The sequence below is a fragment of the Nannobrachium achirus genome (genome assembly GCF_963921795.1).
Source record: "Nannobrachium achirus genome assembly, chromosome: 18".
Classification (NCBI taxonomy): domain Eukaryota; kingdom Metazoa; phylum Chordata; class Actinopteri; order Myctophiformes; family Myctophidae; genus Nannobrachium; species Nannobrachium achirus.
This window is the reverse complement of record NC_137825.1, coordinates 30,719,688-30,741,564: the sequence shown is the minus strand read 5'-3', so window position 1 is coordinate 30,741,564 and position 21,877 is coordinate 30,719,688. Positions and strand designations below refer to the sequence as shown.

The 21,877-nt window shown below is 42.7% G+C and overlaps 1 protein-coding gene across 1 annotated transcript; it reads left to right on the top strand.

Moving 5' to 3' along the window:
* Positions 1 to 244: 244 nt before the first annotated feature.
* Positions 245 to 20,288, top strand: dusp3a (dual specificity phosphatase 3a; the record flags this gene model as incomplete). The annotated part of the gene is made up of 3 exons (XM_080747921.1): positions 245 to 441; positions 13,604 to 13,836; positions 20,059 to 20,288. The coding sequence occupies 3 exons, from the start codon at positions 245 to 247 to the stop codon at positions 20,286 to 20,288; spliced, it is 660 nt and encodes a 219-aa protein (XP_080604047.1).
* Positions 20,289 to 21,877: the final 1,589 nt, after the last annotated feature.

Sequence of the window (21,877 nt, the reverse complement as noted above, 5' to 3'; positions counted from 1 at the left end):
TCGACATGCACGGAACAAGTGTGTGACAAACACACTGACTGACGATAAAAAATGCTGCAACGACGGAAACGGACACAACGACTCTCGGTTTGCTTGGCAGTAGCCTAACCAGACACTTGTTTGTAGGCTATATGGACGGTGAAGGAAGAGAGGAGCGATAAGAGAGCGTGTATGAAAGAGAGAGTGGGTGGGAGGGTGGGTGTGTGCGTGGGTGTGTGACTGAGTCTGAGTGAGTGAGAGAGCCATGAAGAAACTGAGTCCTGCCAAACATCAGCCTGCTCCACAGCCCGTGGCGGTGGAGGAGGTCCCCGCCTCGCCAGAGAAGAGCCAGCAGGTCAACGTGAACCAACTCAACGAGCTCCTGATCAACGGCCACGGCTTCTACAGCCTGCCCACGCAACACTTCAACGAGGTCTTCCCCAGGATCTACGTAGGCAACGCGTGAGTCTCTGCACTTACACTCACACAGTCCCTGCATGCGTTCATGGTGATGTGATTAGCTCTGGTCCATTGCGTTAGAAGGAGAACTCCACTTCCACCAATGGACACACACGCGCGCGCATTTATTTTATGATGATACATTGATAATGATTTTTCTTATCATTTGTGTCATATTCACGAATCCGTAAAACAAATATTCCATTGTGGTCCTCTATAGGGCCTATTATCAACCAAGCAGAGGTAACTAAGTACATTTACTCAAGTGTAGGCTACTTAAGTACAATTTTGAGGAATTTGTACTTAAGTAGCCTAGGCCTATTTTTTTCAATACTTTTACTTCTACTCCACTAGGCTACATCTCGGAGTCGGATCCAAATATTGTCTACTTTTACTCAACTAACAATTATTTGAAAACTTTAGTTAAGTTAATAATAGTTTGCAGATATAAATGATATGAAACATATGTCTACATTAATCCACTAGCCCTATTTTATACCTTGCTATTTAATAATAGCCGATCTACGTTGTGAGCTTGTAGCTCTGCTATTTTCAAACATTTTGTACTTTTACATTTGGTAGCCTATAAGGCTATTTTTATGCCAACACTTTTCGTACTTTTTATTTATAGTAGGCTAGACCTAGGCTACATTTTTAATTCCGGACTTTTAGGCTACTTGTAACAGAGTAATAAATAATAATAATAATAATTATATTATGTATTATTATTTATATTATGTATTATATTTGTATTTATTATATTTATTTATTTATTATTTATTATTGTAACAGAGTAGGCTATTTCTGCAGTATTGATACCTTTACTTGAGTACAAAATGTGAGTAGCCTACTTTTTCCACCACTGTCACCAGGTAGGCTAAAGGTAGCGCAGCCCCGACGGTGGAACACGAGGCAAAACAATGATTTAATTACAATAAGAAATAGGCCTACACCTGTTTTTTTTCCTTTGACGGAAACAGAGAAATAGCTTTCGTGAGTCGTGACACCCCACCCACTGGCGTGAAAGGACGACAGAGCGCACAAATGGCACGATATCTGCCTCAACGAGATCACCTCTCCATTTTAATTTGTCTTTCTTTCATTGTTTCTTCCCCCCCCCCCTCCTCGGCTCCTCCTATCGCTGGCATCTAATAGCGCCTTCACATTCTCCAGCTCTGATCAGTAGGGCTAGGCCTATAACAAGAGAGACTCGCAATATTGGCGAATTGGAGACAGGGTGGATGTATTCGCATACGATCAATTAAACATAATTGAATGAATGCGATATCCTCCTAAAGGATTCCCGCATTGATTATTTGTAGGGCTGTAGCGTCATGGCTAAAAATAGAAAATTCTCTGTTTGACACCTTTGGCGACGCGACCCAATCAATGGCCTGACATGCAGCGTCATTTTGGTATGACTTAAATGCCCTTCAACATTACACAGACTCACCCTCTCCAATTATTGTCGAATTGCCGAGATTTCACTTTCACATGCATGCCATATGAGAAAGGAACACATTTTGGCATATTTTTCTTGTTTGTTAAAATGCTATCACAACGTGAGATTTAATGGTGAGACAGGATTCAAACAGGTGTTACTTTCATTGCAATCATTGCAATCAATAGTCTATTTTCATTCCACAGACGGTGTCACACACAAATGAGCAAAATATGAATTTCTATTTAATCATGTAAACTGTGGGAAAATCATTGAGCTATGAAATCTCTTTTACAAGTGAGTCCATGGTCATATCAAGCAATCAAGGTCATCATTAATAGATAGATTAAGAGAAACTTTTAAATGTAGAGCACATGTGCTTCCTTTAGAGGTGGAAAATACTCAAGTAATAGTAGCCTACTCAAGTACTATTTCTTTTTAATGCTCAACTTTTACTCTTACTTTGAGTAATTTAAATAGTAAATACTCTTCTTCTTACTTTTCATTTGGACAATGAGTAATGAGTAAATTCAGGTTTTTGACATTGTCCCTATACCTATGAAAACATTGGGACTGCTGCTTGCTAACCCCGCCAGGTGGCAGTAGTGCAGGATTATGGTTAATCTTCATAGTACATCACTATGAATTATTTTCATAAAACAAAGGGAAAGTATTTAATTTATGGTGCCACGTTTAAGCCATTTTTCTCACATTTTACTTTTAGACACATCACAGATTAAAATACTTTGCATCTTAGAGAGTCATTCAAAAAGCTATATATATGGGAGAGTTTTTAATCTATCATGCATGTAAATAACCTGACTGCGCCAGATGGTGGCAGCAGTGCGTATGCCTGCATACTGCTCTGCTTTTACCATCTGGGATTTCTCGGGGAGAGTTGATAACACTCGTAAAGTCCCGGGCCGGACGAATCAGTGGCAGCTACGGGCGGGCTCTGAGCGGCTCTGAGCGGCTCTGAGCCAATAGAGTCTGATTGCAGACCACGTGGAAACCCAGGAGGCGGATTCTGGGTGTTACGTCATGCAGACAGGCCAATATGAGTGGTTGGAGTTGGCACTCCCAGACTGTGATAGAGACGGCACCATCCAATCACCTGCTAAAGAATTTGAAAAAATGGCCCGCCCCTTACATCGGTTCTGCATCGGTTCAAGCCCAGATGGTAAAAGCAGAGCGGTATGCAGGCATACGCACTGCTGCCACCATCTGGCGCAGTCAGGTTAGCATGTAAAGGGTTTTTGCAGGTTTCCAATATTTGCAGCATTTGATTTTTGTGTATTGTTTACATACAGATTTCTCTTAAGACAAGGAAATGTTATTAAAAGTGGATTTCTGAATAGTATTTTTCTCTTCCTGGTTAATAACATGCATTGGGACAACTTAGGTAACGGGTAACGTGTGACATATAATGAATGTAAAGGGGTGGGGGGTCATTTTTACTTTTGTGAGTACTTTTAAATAGGCTACTTGAGTACTCTAACTTGAGTAATTTCCTGGACTAGTACTTGTACTTGTATTTTGAGTACATTTTCACTAAAAGTAACAATACTTTTACTTGAGTAGGATTTGTCAGTACTCTTTCCACATCTAGCTTCCTCTGATTGCCTTGCTGCATGTGGCTGCTCAGCTACACACTCATTACTGAGAGTATAACAAATAGAAAAAGTGCTCTTCCGAGCACACACACACACACACACACACACACACACTGCCTGTGAGTGCACAGTTTGGCAGCAACCTGGCCAATAATGCCGGAGATTAGCTCGTAACAGACAGATGGACGGACACACACACAGACGGACATACGGACAGGGGGCAAAACATTGTCTCGGCCATGCTTTTCGGCCTGGTGGAGACAATTAAAAGAGAGAACAATGGGCATGTGACCTTGTAGATCTCTGAATATATCGCGACTAAAGTATCTAGCAAAAACAGGAAAGGGGGCCGGTTATAGGGTTTAAGTGGTTAATATGGTACATAGTACTATATGGTACATGGGCCAAACCATAAATCCGTGGTAGGCTGTGTAATGAACAAGTCGACATCTAAGGGAATTTACGGCTCACCATTCCAGTAAGGCCAGTACCTAGTATTCTGTACGCAGATTGTGTGAGATGAATGTAGTGCATGGATGCAGAAGTATGTATCCTCACAAAGCCCGGTGTGTGTCTGTCTACCTGTTGAATTCAGGTAATGTGTGACACTTTTTGATACAAGCTTCAGTAGAGAGAGAAAAAAAAACATGCATCACTCAGTAGCCTAGATCCCTGACGTCTTGAATGTTTTGGCAACTGCTGTTACAGTATATACAACAAGACATACGGGCAGTTGACAGTTTGCCATGGTTACTCATTGAAGTTGAATCTCCATATATGGAGATAACCTACGCATCACACTAAGTCTGACCTCACCAGCCCATATTTGGGCATGAGCAACTTATGTCTCCATATATGGAGATATGATGACATCACACAGTCCTCAGCCGATGATGTGGCGTGATGTCATACAATACACAAACGAGCCCTACAGTATAAAGGGGCAATTCTTGCCAGGAAAGAAGCATTTCTTCGACTCAGACCTTATCGCCAGGGTTGGCTTATAGCAGCTGTCGGTAGGACCATATATGGATTCTGTTAGTGTGGATCTCCTAACAGGGCATCATCTGGGATACAATCCCTTTTATGCCCATATATGGAGATCCCTAACAGAATCCCTTTCATGCCCATATATGGAGATCCCTAACAGAATCCCTTTTATGCCTATATATGGAGATCCCTAACAGCATCCCTTTTATGCCCATATATGGAGATCACTAACAGCTAACATAATCCATTTTATGCCCATATATGGAGATCCCTAACAGAATCCCTTTTATGCCCATATATGGAGATCCCTAACAGAATCCCTTTTATGCCCATATATGGAGATCCCTAACAGAATCCCTTTTATGCCCATATATGGAGATCCCTAACAGAATCCCTTTTATGCCCATATATGGAGATCCCTAACAGAATCCCTTGTATGCCCATATATGGAGATCCCTAACAGAATCCCTTTTATGCCCATATATGGAGATCCCTAACAGAATCCCTTTTATGCCCATATATTATGGAGAAATCCCTGCTCTGAGTATCTGACATCAGTGTGATGTCACCTGTTTATGCCCATATATGGAGATCCCTGCTCTGCGTATCTGGTTGCTATGGTAAACAGTTGGTTGCTAGGGTAAAAAAACATGGTTGCTATGGTAAACAGTTGGTTGCTAGGGTAAACAGTCGGTTGCTAGGGTAAAACCATGGTTGCTAAGGTGGTTGCTAACGTACACTAACAGACCAGCAACAACAGACTGTTGCCACAGCAACGTACACAAAGGTTTGTGTACACATGTGGTGTGATGTCATACTGATGCGGAGATATGAGCAGGGCAAAGGTGTGACGTGTGACGGACGGACGGACGGACGGACGGACGGACGGACGGACGGACGGCCGGCCGGTGGAGGTTTTCATAGTAAACTGTTCCCTGACGGTCGCAACAAATGACATCACACCACATGGCATCATCTGGGATACAATCCCTTTTATGCCCATATATGGAGATCCCTAACATAATCCCTTTCATGCCCATATATGGAGATCCCTAACAGAATCCCTTTTATGCCCATATATGGAGATCCCTAACAGCATCCCTTTTATGCCCATATATGGAGATCACTAACAGCTAACAGAATCCCTTTTATGCCCATATATGGAGATCCCTAACAGAATCCCTTTTATGCCCATATATGGAGATCCCTAACAGAATCCCTTTTATGCCCATATATGGAGATCCCTAACAGAATCCCTTTTATGCCCATATATGGAGATCCCTAACAGAATCCCTTTTATGCCCAGTTGGTTGCTAGGGTAAAAAAACATGGTTGCTATGGTAAACAGTTGGTTGCTAGGGTAAACAGTTGGTTGCTAGGGTAAAACCATGGTTGCTAAGGTGGTTGCTAACGTACACTAACAGACCAGCAACAACAGACTGTTGCCACAGCAACGTACACAAAGGTTTGTTTACACATGTGGTGTGATGTCATACTGAAGATATATGACATCACACCGTACACAAACAAAGGTGTGACGTGTGACGTGACGGACGGACGGACGGACGGACGGACGGCCGGTGGAGGTTTTCATAGTAAACTGCTCCCTGACGGTCGCAATAATACAAAACACAAATTACATGTTTCAGATATGTTTACTTGAGCTCTAATGCTGTGTCATAATGTTTCCAACCGAAGGCCTCTAATTCGCTCCATCATATAAAAGAACAAATCCATGATGCTACTGAGAAATGTACTGTGTCCGTCCAATCCATCACTTTACTCCACTCACTGCCAAGACAGTGCTGGAAGGGGGCACAGAGGACAGAATGCAAGCACATTACCTCAGTGGTACAACAAAATCTATTTGAATATGCCACTCTAACTGGCCAAGTCTCAAAACAGAGTGTTGGAAAGCTTGTCCGTAGCTTATGGTATTAAAATGTGTAATGTTAACATCTTTTGAATCAGTTTAACAAGCGGTTTATGATTTAAAGATTGCCTGTATCGGGCACCCACTGGCTTAGCGGTCCAGGCGGATACCACATAGGCTCTGATGCCTGACAGCGATTCGTGGGTTTGTGGGAATGTAATAGGAGATGCCAGTAGCAGACTGGACTCAATAGAGTAATTGCTATTATACAACAGGTAGTTCCAAAGAAGCAATCTGATTGGTTGAAATGGCTTTCTAGCCGTGCGAATAATGAGCATTACCACACAGGTCTAATCAAATGTAAACACCAGTAAGACTCCCTAATCGGGAGATAAGCGACCGTCAGGTCGCAAACACAAACTTTAGAAGGCAATGGTAGCCAATCAGGAGGGAATATGGGAAATGGGAGCGATCCATGTTGATGACATGACTTTAGAGATACTGTGTACCGGTTTGTGTGATTTTAGGGCAAAATCTGTAGGAGCAGTGTCCAAAAATGTGTTTTGCAAGAATCGGCCTCATGGTGGCGCTAGAAGAGGGCCATGTGAGAAATGAGTGGAGGTTGTGGTTTGGCAGCCAAGGAGTGTGTGTGCAAAGTTTGGCATGGATAGGGGCAACGGTGGCGGAGATATGAGTATGGCAAAAGTGTGACGTGACGTGTGACAGACAGACGGACAGACTGACTGACAGCCGGTGGAGGTTTTGATAGGGACCTGACGGTCGGAATCAGCTGTGCCGGTTCTGTCCAGCACTATACTAAGCGGCTACGTCAGGGACATAGTGGCGAAATCTGGCATTAAAAATGTATACATTTCCATTGAATATCTTGATTACGATTAAAGGTGTATTCAGTGATAATGAAAGTGGCTGGGGGTCATCTTGTCACAGCGTGGAAATGTTTAGTTTTTTATAGATTTTCTACACCATATAATGTTCTCGTTTTGATCATTAGACACAATCACTGAATATCGGTAGGCCTGCGTCTCCAGCTTCAGGATATGTATGGTACTGATTTACTACGAGAATGTGGCATTTTATGAGTTCAGTAGTTTACAATCTAGGCATTTAGCAGACGTTCTTAATTCAGAGCGACTGTGGTTCTCAAAACTTTTATTTTGACCATCGTAACTAAACATCATAACATAACTACGGCCATATTCTACCCTGATTGGTCGAGGACTGGCTGGCCACCTCTGAAAACGGAATCTAGCTATGCTCGCAACACGGGCCATGGTGGAAGTCCTTATATGGTCAGCACACATTCTAGTGAGGAGAATGAATGGAAAATGTACCAATTATATTTTTATTTGAATGAAATACAATCACTGAATATACCTTTAAATTAAGTTGACATGTTTTTTAAGGGTAACTGTTGTATAATCGCAATATTAAACTTGAGGGTCGTGCTTTATCGTGGTTATTGGCACTTCAGCCCTCCCAACGGAACTCGGCTGTCGCCTTGTTACTGCAGCATGGCTGGCATTCCAATAACCATAATGCACACCCTTGTGTAATATTGCTCAAATAGAATATGGATAGTTGCAGCCCTATTATGGGTGAGTGATTTGCAACTGATTATTTTCTAAAGAACACCAGTGTGGCTGCCCTCATGATAAATAACAGATTCCAGAGTATCATAGAATGCCAAGTGACTTCAGATTGTTAGTTCCCAGTCACTGTTAAGTGATTAAGATTAAGATTAAGATTGCCATGACTTTTGGAGAACCAGGCGATGTCTTCGGTTCTCTGAGTTGAACACAGTCTTCCTCAAACCAATCTCTGCATTGTTGTCCAATCTTGTGGAATTAGGCTTGATGATCCTTACCTGGCCTCTGTTTTTATCTGTAAACCAACAAAAATATTGTTGGAATAGAAAAAATAAATATAACATAGGCCTCTTCTTTTTTTTTACCTTAAGCTGTGATCAGACATTATTTTGCCTCTGGAAATAACTTTAAATCATTCAGCAATACTGGCCTCATCCTAAATTCATTTTATGCAAGGTTTCCCGCAGTTCTGCTGAGAAATACCTGCACAATTAATATTTAATAGTATTTATGAATTTCAGTTCCGAGCTGTTGGCACCGGCAAATAAAACGGTCCTGCTGGGATTTCTTGACTTGTAGGGACTAGGGAGAGAGATGGCTGAAAATATGTCAAGCTTTTTGGTTTCTTTGTGGCCTGATAAACTGCATTGTCTCCTCAGCTGTGACTTCTATCACACCATCCACAGTAACATGTTGAGATCCTCCCGCAGTGAGGTTACTCATATGTGATATTAAGCGCACATTGGCACTTTAGCTTTTTGCTGAATTTTCACTGCTGCATCAGCATCATGCCTAATGATGTTTGAGTTGTATGGTAGCCCTACATTGGCTGTATCTGTGAGGGTGCTCTTGGCTGAGCTGGCTGTAACCATTAACCAATGCACAACATCTTACGTTTACCTGGTTGTTTGAAGCATTTCCCAAGTGTGAATGTGTGTAATTTTTTAGAGAAGTGTGACAGAGACAGTGGTATTGATTGATAATTAACCTAGGGTCTAGAGGCTATGCTTTGACCACGGTCTGGTCCAGAGAGGCTGGTCACTGATTACTATGCTGCCTCAGCCTTGAGGAGTTACAACATACATTCCATGGCTAGATAGCAACATAATAAAACTGTCCATACACAGTTATAATGTTCAAAAAGTTATACTGTGCAACCTTTTCAATTTAACGGGTTATTCTTGATATGATCTTTCACTGGTATATTTTTGCACGTAAATTTGTTATTTGACAATTTCTCTGAATATTGTTTTGTTGTCTGCCCCCAAAATGACATATGCACCGGAAATATACCAGAAATATATTTATTGATGCATTTTAAAGTTGCATATTGTATAACACTGGTGTTGCTTTCCAAAATATCCTTGTTGGCAATATTACCCTGTACAGCTTTGATCTATGACTGCAGGAGCGTTACTTTGGTGGTTTTGTATTACAGTTCTAACAGACCATACACAGACCCGAGGTGTGGCCAACAGACTACAAAAGTTTTCTCTGTCATTTCCCTTTATCAGCCACTATATTATTGTCCTGGTGTGTTTTCTTGCAGAAAGACACATCCCCTGGCTTTATTATGGTTCTGTTCCACTGTTTATGTTGACATTCAAACCTTGCAGGGACTTCTTTGTCCCCTCTCTGAAAGGCATCAAACAGGTAGCCGTAGCCGTCTTTGATACTTTCATTCACTAACGAGCACAGAATCAACACAGTGCACAACCCCTCTGAAGTTCATAGGGAGCAATTAAGTGCTCTGGCCGTATACTACATGCTTAAATTGTTATATTTAAGCATGTAGCATGCATTTACATGCAGACAGTCAATACTTTTGCCACAGGAGGAACTAGAAGATGAACTGTAACCTGCTCTGGATGTGAAACCAGGTGGATTGCAGTTCACGCATGAAACTAATTGTCATTAAACCCCCTCCCCCTATGAAGAACATTCACGGGGGGCCCGCAGTGAATCCTTGTACCCAGGGCCCAGAATTTGGTGCGACACCCCTGCAACTAATTATGTCATTAACTTTGAGACTTCTTCCATCTATTGATATATTTAATACCATGTTTCAAAAGCAGTTAGGAAATCTGTTTTTGAAGTCTCTGGAGAAAAAATAAATAACCACCCTTTACCGCTTAGAAGTGAATATTGATGGATGGGGTTGTGAGGGGCTGCGCTGCTCTGACTGAGATGCTTTTATCTCAGACCACTTTAGGCTTTATGGAAGCACTCTTTCGTGGTTCCAATCGCTTACTGTACTTCCTGTCATTAGGCAGGGCTTATTCATCCAGTCAAATTGAACAGTAGTGTTTGGCTTAGCTAGGCAGAGCGGGGCCTGTTAGTCCAGGAATAGAACATCATTTTCGGGCAGTAAGGGCACGGCAAAGTGTTTTCTCCTCAGGTGTATTGGTCCTTTGTTTCCCCTGTGATCTGACTTCCTTCTGCAGGGTTGTGATCTCTGTTTTAGTCTTTTGGGGTTCACTTTTGATGACTGTTGGAAAGAACAGATCTTGTGCAATTATGCATTTGACCTCTTTGTCTTCCAGCAGAACATTCCTTTCTTTCAGAATTTCTTTATCTCCATCCCAGCGTTTGCCATAGGACACCTTATTAGTGGGGGGGGGGCATGAGAGAACTTACTTTTACATTGCCAAAGCAAGTGTCAAAATAAAATAAAAACAACAGTAGTTGTAGTAGAAGACACAGAGATGCACATCATCAATTACGAAAAGGTAATCAATAGAATAATCGCTAAGAAAACCTTGATCTGCAATCATGATCCGTAGAAGACGCAGCACATCAGCGCATCCTATCACGTACATACAGAGTAAGTTACACCAGATCACATACTAAATATGGACAGACATCAAGTATTTTGTCAACCCTAACTCCTGAATCACGTCCAAAATCATTTGTAAACTGAAGGGTGAAAGTGCTGCCTGTGGCTGAGGGTGGAGTCTGAAGTTGCGGTTGTTCCGTTTGAGGAACACTTGCTACTTAATAACTACTTAATAATGAATGTCTTGGGACTGCAGATAGCAGGGCAAGGAGGCAGGAACGGGCCAGGTGAAGCAAGCTAGAGACAGAGAGTCATTGGTTGATGCATACTGCATGTACTGCAAGCAGGGCCGTGCTTAGGGTTTAGGAGGCCCCAGGAAAACCCCAGTTTGAGGCCCCTAAGCTGGTGCGGAAATCCACCGGAAGGCTGGCAGACATTTTTTGTGTTTTTTCCCCCTTTTCCTTCGGATACAGGTGTCTTTTTTTACATTTTATATTATCTTTGCCAATGGTGGCAGAGACAGGTGTCTCCTGAATCCTGAATCCTTTCTCCTGGATTTGGTATCAAACTCCCAAAATTCACCAGAACACTGAAAAATACATCAAGGCCTACTATCATGTTAAAAAAACAAAATCTGGGGGAGGAACCAGACCCCCCCGCTTAATCTTTTTGTCCATTTTAATTCTGGAGGAAACATCTCTCTCCCTCGCTTGCTGCCCCTATCTCTCTCTCGTTGGACTGTCACTGTTGACTAGGGATGGGTATCGTTCACCTTCGATACTTTTTATTTATTATTATTATTATAATTATTTGCCTTTTTCTATGGGCTATTTTACACACCACAATAGGTTATTAAGACAGTTATTCAGCCATTTTAGTATAGACGTTGGAGAATCATCATAATAATAAACATTATAGGCTATTTTCACAGTAGGCTAATGAGTGTAGCCTACTAAAGCAGTCATTACATTTTCAGTAGCCCAACTGTTACAGATGCAACCGGCCAGGGGTGTATTCAAGAGTATCGAAACAAGGTATCGTTCGTTTTTATCTGAACCGATACTCGATAGTATCGACGTCATGCGATCAATACCATTAAAAGTATCGCTGACGATACCCAACCCTACTGTTGACTGTCACTACGTCGTTTGCAATTGCCCTTTCCGACCACAAAATCCTTGACATCTTGCAGGCTTGTAGACCCGTTTTGCTAGAGAGATTTGCAGCTCCATTGTTCTCTGAGTCTGCACTTACTTATGGCAGTGTGAACTTAACACTGCCAGGTGAACACAAAGCCTATTATACACATTTGCATGTCTATGGGAGCGCGTTATGGGCTACTATGGGCAGTGCAGTATATCCCTTTTAAAATGTTATTATAAAGAAGAATAGTTACTTAAATGACTGACAGTAAAAATAAACAATGCAATATTTGTGAAGTAAATCCCTTGAAAGTATTTAAAGTTAAGCAGACATTACATTTCCATGTCCTTTTTACTGTTTATTTATATTTAAAATATATTTGAGGATATCTCAATGGATGACTTGTATTCATGGATGTTTGAGGGTCCCAACATGTACACGCACGCACGCACGCACGCACGCACGCACGCAAACTGCCAGGGGGCCCCTTGAGATATCCTCAAATATATATTTTTAAATATAAATAAACTATCTATATTTTAAGTTCATGAAATAAAGGCCACTAAGTAACGTGAGACATTGGAGATTCGGTTGGCCTATTCATTTCCTGCCTATTCTCCTGTTTCAGGTGTTATCGATTTTGGTTTATAGATTAATTGAGAAGTTTTTTTATATTCATATAATATATACAGTATATATAATTTCTTACATATCAACATGACTTTTTTATAATCAACTAAATCCATTAGACTGAATCACTTAACGCTGTATTTTACTTGTACTCCTGTACTCCTGTTGTACAATGGTGGTGTAAAAAACTGTGAAAATAGTCAATCTCAACGTGACACTTTAAAAAGAAAATGGAGGTCTTTATTGTAACAAATATAACTCAATGTAGCATGGCACTGTTAGCCCAGACTTATCACAGCACAGAGAGGAGACACAGTACTGTGTGTGTGTGTGTGTGTGTGTGTGTGTGTGTGTGTGTGTGTGTGTGTGTGTGTGTGTGTGTGTGTGTGTGTGTGTGTGTGTGTGTGTGTGTGTGTGTGTGTGTGTGTGTGTGTGTGTGTGTGTGTGTGTGTGTGTGTGTGTGTGTGTGTGTGTGTGTGAGAGTGTGAAAAGAGTCTTGCGTAGCTGATCCAAGATCTCATGGAGCTCTGCATCTCTCCATCACCTTCTGAAGGAGCCCGGGGCAGCTGACATGGAGACAGATGGGCTGCCTCCTCCCTCCAGCAGCCATAAAGCAAAGCGGGGGGCAAAGCAGCTCTTTATTAGTCTTGCGGAGCAGGACAGATGACCTCCAGCAGTCCACAGGGACCCATCCAGGGTCACCTAATCTTGACTCCCCTGCCTGATATAGACCTGAGAGTGTTGTGTAACCAAATCACTCTGAAATGTCGCTGTAAATTATGAGCATATTATTTGAAGAGGTATGGGCTGCAGGGGGCCTCATTGTCTCCACCAGCCGAAGGCATGGGGGAGAGTATGTTTTCGCCCCTGTCCGTCCGTCCGTCCGTCCGTCCATCCGTCCATCCGTCCGTCCGTACGTGCGTCCGTCCGTTACCAGCTAATCTCCGGCGCTGTTGGACCAGTCGCTGCCAAACTGTGCACATACACTCCCTGGATACCAATTCAGAACCTCTGCCCCAAATTGGTTGTTTTCCATTGTAGTTGAGTGCTCCTCATTCATCCCATACGTTGTATTGATCTGCCCTTGTGTAGGTTTGTGGCACAGAATGTGATGCGTCTGCAGAAGCTGGGTGTGACGCACATCCTCAACGTGGCGGAGGGCAACTCCTTTATGCACGTCAACACCAACGCAGAGTTCTACGCTGGCACGGGCATCACATACCACGGTATCCAGGCCAACGACACGGAGCAGTTCAACCTCAGTGCCTACTTCGAGGAAGGGGCTGACTACATTGACAAGGCTCTGGCCGACAAGAATGGCAAAGGTAAATTCGGTGGGAAACCCGGCTAATTTATACTTTGTCAACCTATTGTAGACATTTGTAAAATTTTAACAAAAAATGTTTGAGTTTTAGTTAACATCATCCATCTAATTACTGTACAATACAACTATACTACTACTATACAACTTTACCCACACATTTCAAATCATGACAAAATAATAAAAATTGAAAAAGATAAATTGAAAAAAGTGACAGCCCTCTCATGCAATAGAAGAATAGTATCAGTCACCAGAACCATCTTCTGTCAACTTTGTGACAGAATGTGTTTGAAATCTGACAGATCTGGGAACTGACCCCAGAAATCGCAATCTTTATGCAATTTGTACATGCTCTCTGCTTTTATCGTGAGTTGTGTTACTGTTGTGGTTGTTTGAGTCTGAGGTAGCAGGAGTTAATTCCCTAAAGGCTTATGAATGTACGTATGAACAGAGAGCAGACTGGGGTCTACACAAAACTCAAAGCCTTTCAAAGAGATGATCAAAAGAACCCCATGTCTGTGTCACTTCACAAGCTTCTCGGCACTTTGTTCCCACCAGTTGTGACATGAAACTGAGACAGATTCTCTTCTTGTTGCTCGTCTTCAAAAGACGAGCGTAAAAAGAGCAACAGACTCCTTTAGCCTTAGGGCAGATGATGTACAGGGAGCTTTAGAGGTACAAGCTTTTGGATCCAACAGAGGGAAAGACAGTCCTGAATATTGTCACTGTCGGGCAGAAAACTTGTATCTCCATATGTAAACCTTTCATGTTTTGTTTTGTTATTGTAAATTGATTCCTTACTTCATCATGCAAGAGTGCTGCACAAAAGTAGTGAAAATAACAGATCTACAACCCATAGACCTGCTTTTTCCCACTATTTAAAAATGTTTCTAAATGAATGATCAAGAAGGAATGGTTTTGGACATACATGCTTTCCACCCGAAGGCAACGGTATGTCAACGTGTGTGTGTGTGTGTGTGTGTGTGTGTGTGTGTGTGTGTGTGTGTGTGTGTGTGTGTGTGTGTGTGTGTGTGTGTGTGTGTGTGTGTGTGTGTGTGTGTCAGGCTAAATCTGACACACTCCTGAGCCCTGACACACATTCTGTTATGAGATTGTGTCCCAGTTGAGTCAAGACAATTCCACCAGTGTTGGACCATACCTAAATCCAGCATGTTTCTGGGTTAGAGTGAGGTAAACAAGTGGCAACTAACGGTGGCATTGTGACTTGGAGACAACAGGCGATGACACATCTCATGAGCTGGTGACATGTTGAGGTTGATTTCTGGCATCTCATTATCTGTCATCTCTCTGTCTCTCTCTCTCTCTCTCTCTCTCTCTCTCTCTCTCTCTCACTCACTCACTCACTCACTCACTCACTCACTCACTCACTCACTCACTCACTCACTCACACACTCACACACAGCCCTCCATCTAGAGATCACCAGTTACTGGAGTAAGAGAGGAAACGACCGCTTTACCTACCCAGGACGGAGATGTGAGAGATTAGGAAAATCTTTTGTACCGGCTGCCCTTAAGCTGTACAACGAGACACATAACGGACGCTTGAAAAGGTCTCCCTTCCTAACTTAGACTGACGGAACCTTTGCTGTATTGACATTGACCTCTAAGGAACTATTGCTGTATTGACTTTGACCCAAAAGGACCGTCCAGGAAGAGTGCTCATGTGCGTCTTGCGGTGACACGCTTCCTAGTTTCTTCTTTTTTCGCACTGATTTTTTTTGACTTTGCACTATTAGTTTGTGTTGGTAGTTTCTGAGTATTTTTGCTTTGTTTAACAATGACAGTGAGATACTTGTTTGCACTAACTAGCATTGACTGCTATGGTCTTTTTTGCAAGACACTTTATGTATATATACTTATATATTATTCGCCCCCTCTATTGATGCACCTTCTCTTTATTGGTACTGTACTGCTCTTTTTTTTGTTCTCTTGTTTCTTTCCCTCTTATCTATTTTTTCTTACGTCTCTGTAACTTTGTAAATAACTGTATACTGCTGTGCTACTACTGGACAACTGAATTTCCCCCTTGGGATAATAAAGGTATCTATCTATCTATCACAGGCAACAAACCAGTCCTTTGGCCATCTCAAATCCCCCCCGTAGATCTGCTAATTCTTGCCGAATGTTCTTACAAAGAAGACAATGCCTTACAAAAACGAAGAGCAATCCTTCTTCATCTCTACCAGAGCTACAACCCCAGGGGCCACACCAGTGTTGACACACCAGAGGGACACGTTTAATTGGTGTCCTGAAACCTGTGTTTTATGGCAATGGATTTAAAGTCCTCTCTGACCCAGAGGAGCAATTATAAAGCATCTTAATTCCCAGGCAATTTGGCAGAGGCACCCCAACACCCAGGTTATATCAGTAGCGATGGGCGAGAGGAGAGGAGACGAGACGAGACGAGACGAGACAACTTTTCTAAGGAGACTGTCACATCTTCCTACATACATAGTCAAATCTTGTTTAAATTAAGGATTTTAAAGTATAGTGTGTATGTGGAACAGTGTGCAGCTTGTGACATTATCTGCCTTTTCTTTTCTCTGTTCGTTCATAGTTCAGCACTGTCAAGCCTGTTCGTAGCACATACCACAGGCAATAACATTTAAGTCATATGTCATACAAAAATCAATGTAATTCTGACCATAACGAGGAAACAAAGTGTTTTCGGTCGAACCATACAATTACTGTAATTTAAGAAAATATATTTTTATCATTAGGCCTACATAATTCTGGGTTATTTCGCACAATTCCACTGGATTTGGCGGCAAGACCTCTTTTAGAACCTGAAAACCTTCCGGTGATGGAAAAACCTGGCATCCCAGGGGACAAACACTGCGGACATCAGATTTCAATATTTTGGATGTGCCTGCTAGAATATCGAGTTAAACACCTGCAGAGGCCAAGAAGTGCGACTATGAATAGCTTTCCCTGCATGCGTTCTGGCAATCTAGCAGGTAGTTACAAATGGCAAGGTGCATTCCTCCTGGGGTGTGGGCTATATTCCATAATGAATGGAATATGGCCATTCATTATGGAACACACTCACGCGCTCGCGCACACACAGTACAGAGTACAGAGTACCTTCTTGAAAGCGGGGACGGGCCATTAGGAAAAAATTAAAAATAAAATGTCGGCCTTCGTTCCATTTTGGGGGCTGTGCTGTATCGTCACTGTCGGGCAGAAACCTCGTATCTCCAAGTTTCAAATTTATACATTCTTTCGCAAAGCAAAGCCCTGCTTCATCATACAAGGCTGTTGCACAAAAGTAGTGAAAACAGCAGATCTACAAGCACACAACGCCTCGTGGTGCGAGGCGTTGTGTGCTTGTAGATCGGCTGTTTTCACTAGTTTAAATCATTTTTAAAATGATAAATACAAAACAAACGGTTTTGGACATACAAGGTTTCCACCCGACAACGACGAAATATAACTCATGTAATCGGCCCACTGGCTTGTCACTTGTCATGATCTGAAATGGCAAATCTTTGAGTAGCAGCAGCGCTATAGAGAGACATCTCTCTATAGCGCGCAATGAGGGCCTCTCCAACTCTTTTTCCCGGGCTGAATCAGGGGCCCAGCACGTCCCTGCACCCACACAGTGCAGAGTACATTCTTGAAAGCATTCCTGTTCACTGTCACATAACCCACACACTGCAGTCCCCAGGAACATTGTGAGGTACATCACCACCCCCACACCTCACAGACAAACACCTGCATGGTTGCACGTAGTTGGCAGGATGTGGTTAGCCTGTATCCAGCCCCATAGACCCCGCCCACTTCAGTCTGATAATCAGGCTAAGAATGTGGCACTACAGTTGTGTTGAAACTAAGTCTTTCCACATGGCCTAGTGCAGAGTTCCCCAACCTGGGGTCCGGGCAGGGGTTGATGGAGGCGCAAAGATCATCCAAAGATCACAGAGGCCTTGCCTGTTTGGGGGTATTCCAAAATGTATGCAAAAAATCATAACTTGCGTTCATCAACTGTCTGCCTGTACAGTGTTGTTTTCAGTGTGATATCAGTCCAACTTGTCAAACAGAATCTATTCTGTATGACGTGAGCGTGAGTTTGCTCTGGTCTGTTCCCTGCGCTTTTGTCTCTCTTAAAACTAACTCCCACAACCTATAACTGAGAAGCACAATAACATTGTAAAAACATTACGTACATTCAACAAGGCATTCCTAAAATAGACTTAATGTATTTTAAACAAAGTCATTCTTTTTAGTCTTTTGTTTTTTTCGGTGGAAGTTTCTCCTTGAACTTCCATTAAACGTAACCAGTCTTTAACCAGAAGGACACAGACAACAGGGACAGACTGGAGAAAAGGCTAGCTGCTTATAGGAGTCAGTGTGAGGGAAACTCAGGAAAGAAGGTCCTGCTGGTGTTCAGTACATGGCGGCCTTAAGGCACTATAAAATTATTATTATTACAGCTTTCCTGAATTCCCCATAGCCTAGACCCTAGAGCATAGATGGGCAACTGACGGACCGGGGGCCACATGCGGCCCTCACCTTCACTTAATGCGGCCCGCAGGTTAATACCAGAATACTGATATGTTATTGATTTCAGCTGTTACAATTCCAAACATGCTTTAATTCCGTCAGTCTATATTAGTAGCTTAATGACTAGTATAGTAGTATTCAAATGTGTTTTCTTTTTATGTCCAATGTAGGTATTTGTATTTAGGTTCATAGAGTCAACATGAATATATAACTAAATGTGTACATTTCAGGATTCCAATTAAAAAATAACAAAAAAATAATTCAGGATTCCAATTCAAAAGAAGCAAAAATAGCAGATCTACAAGCTCAAAACGCAGCTTGTAGATCGGCTATTTTTGCTTCTTTTGTATTCCACCTTCACTCCCTCTGGAGTGAAGGTGGAAATATAGTGGCCCTCACCATCATCAAAGTTGCCCACCCCTGCCCTAGAGTCTAGATATCGTCTGGGATTTTAATTAATATCATATTGTAATATAGTGATATATAATATGTGTTGTCTTTTCCTGGTTTTTATCATTTAAGCCCTAATATCCCAAAAATCTCAAAAACATTTAGAAATGTTATAATCTGCCGCATCGCGACACGTTGTGCGCTTGTAGGTATGCTATTTTGAAAATGATATTATCGATGTTGATATGAAGATATTAATATTGTACCTGTGGGGTATTGCTGCCCCCTCTCTCTGGAATGCAATCCCCAACTGACAAAGATCCCCCCCCTCTCTCCCCTCCTTCAAAACCTGCCTCTTAGCTTTTCCCAGCTGAGGTCTAGTTTAGGATGTCTCCCCAACCCCTTTCTTAAAATGTTATCGATTTTGAATCATATTTGAATTATATTTGGTCAAAACTATTGTGATATTTGATTTTGTTTACAGTTTACAGTTTAGGCATTTAGCAGACGCTTTTAATCCAAAGCGACTTACAATAAGCAGATACAAAACATCACGAGATAATATGTCAGTACATCAACAGCAATATAACAAGTGCAAATGGATATCTATCTAGAAAAAACACAATATAATCAAAGTTCTAAAAAAAACTAAAAACAAATGCTAACTATCTTCATGTATGGTCATTGATTTTCTGTAGTGCTAAGGGTTTAGGTGGAGTCTGAAGAGGTGAGTCTTCAGTCCACGGCGAAAGCTAGCGAGTGAGTCCGTTGTTCTAAGTGCGACAGGGAGTTTATTCCACAACTTGGGGGCCAGGAGGGCAAACTGTCTCGGACGAGTGGATTTTTGCCCTGGAGTTTTTAGCAAGGGTTCTGTCAGCCTCCCTGTGTTGGCTGATCTAAGTGAACGGGTGGGGGTGTAGGCGTTGATCAGGTCTTGGAGGTATGGAGGAGCCATACCTTTGGCTGCTTTGAAGGTCAGCATCAGTGTTTTGTATTCAGTGCGGGCCGCAACCGGGAGCCAGTGGAGGCTGCGGAGAAGGGGAGAGACATGTGAGAACTTAGGCTGGTTGAAGACCAGTCGTGCCGCGGCGTTTTGGATCAGTTGGAGAGGTTTAAGTGCACATGCCGAGAGACCAGTGAGGAGAGAGTTACAATAGTCAAGTTTTGATATGACAGATGTCTGAATGAGGAGCTGGGCTGCCTCCTGGGTGAGGAAGGGTCTGATTTTGTCCATATGGCCCAGCCCTAAAATTGATGTACAGTGTGTGTGTGTGTGTGTGTGTGTGTGTGTGTGTGTGTGTGTGTCCTCCAGGGAAGGTGTACGTGCACTGCAGGGAGGGGTACAGCCGCTCGCCCACCATGGTGGTGGCTTACCTCATGCAGCGTCACAGGATGCATGCCCGGGTGGCCGTGGCCACCGTGAGGTACAAGCGGGAGATCGGCCCCAACGATGGCTTCCTCCGCCAACTGTGCCAGCTCAACGAGAAGCTGGCCAAGGAGGGCAAGCTGAACGGGGAGGTGGGCAAGCTAAAGACCAAATAACCCCCCCCACCCCTTGTCTTCTTATACCCCTCCCCCCTCTCCACCAGACCTCCTAGTCCTGACCAGACCAGCACATCACACTGGAGACGATTGGTACAAACAGAGGTAGACAGAAACAACGTGCAATGTGAATTTATTGGTCTCTCTCACACAGTGTAGCACGCACGCACGCACGCACGCACGCACGCACGCACGCACGCACGCACGCACGCACACACACACACACATCTTGTAAGTGGACTGTACCCAATGTGAATACAGTACATGCGGATACCCACAAATACAATCTGCCAACCACATGAATGGACACCACAGGTCCATTGTTTTGTATTTTGCAGTATGGTCCATCTAGGTATCTGCCTCGACCTGCTCTTTAACACAGGGTCAGAGGGTGACCTCAATACTAAAACACCATTCCCTTTTCTGACTCCATTCCACACGGGCATCTCTTCAGACACGCCATACACTGGTATCCCAAGCACTCCAAATGACGGTCGATGTCATTTTTCTTGACCTAAGCTCCTTCAGAAGCCTTGTGTGTGCAGGTCGAACCAGTGCAGTGAGTCCACAACGGTGGTACACACCAGTAGATTATAGCACAATCATTCCATAGTTTCCCACTGCCGGGGAATGACTTATGAAGCGACAAAGTTGTCACGTTGCCAGCAGAAGTGCTCCTGAAAGTCGTACAATAGCAGAGATACTACAGATTGGATAGTTAATGTTGAAAGATTTACAGACACGCTGAGCTTGACTCGATATGAGATATCAAAGAATCAATAAAGAAGTAAACGAAAACAGTCAGGCAATGGCATCATACAAGAAGTAGTGACAAAACAAAAAGTCCTTTTAAATTTGATAGAGACAAAAGTTCAAACATTCCATGAAAACAGAAAAGATGGCTGCCAGAGTAGTGTTTGCCCACTTGACTTTCAAATGTTTTTTTTAGCATAAAACGTAAGTCCAATATATCTTGCCAGTAACAGAGTGTGCAAGAATGTGCTACGACGTACAGATTTGCTCTCATTTAAATAAGCGAATTCTATGCAGAATCTTCAGTTGCCACTCTTGACTCTGCCACCTGGTGTTAGCAGTGTACTGCATCGCTAGAGATTGGAGGCCGGACTACTTTTTGTATCAAGAAAGGCACACTAGCCATGCCACAGTTATCTACTGCCAAATGACACAGCCATACAGTGAATATATCCAGTATCACAATTCAAACAACACAAACTCACACACCCTGCCACTTGCCTTGCTCTCAAGTGTATGGACTGCAACCACATATGATGCCTGGCTTTATGCACATCACTAGGTCAAACCACAAGGCCTTTTGTTTGTCTGTATTAGTACATTGCAATATATGTCAATACTCCCATCAGCCCAGTAGAATGTAATCTGATCTAGATATGCTAATGCTTTATTTTCCATATCACACCCTACTGTATGGGATGTTACATGTAGACATAAGGTAGTTAATTTCTGTAAACTATAACTAGACTGAACACTGAGTTCAAGTTCACTTCTTACTAGAGGTGTTCCCCTTGGGGGTTAGTTCTCGTCCCAGAGTAGCCCCTCTGTAGCCAGAA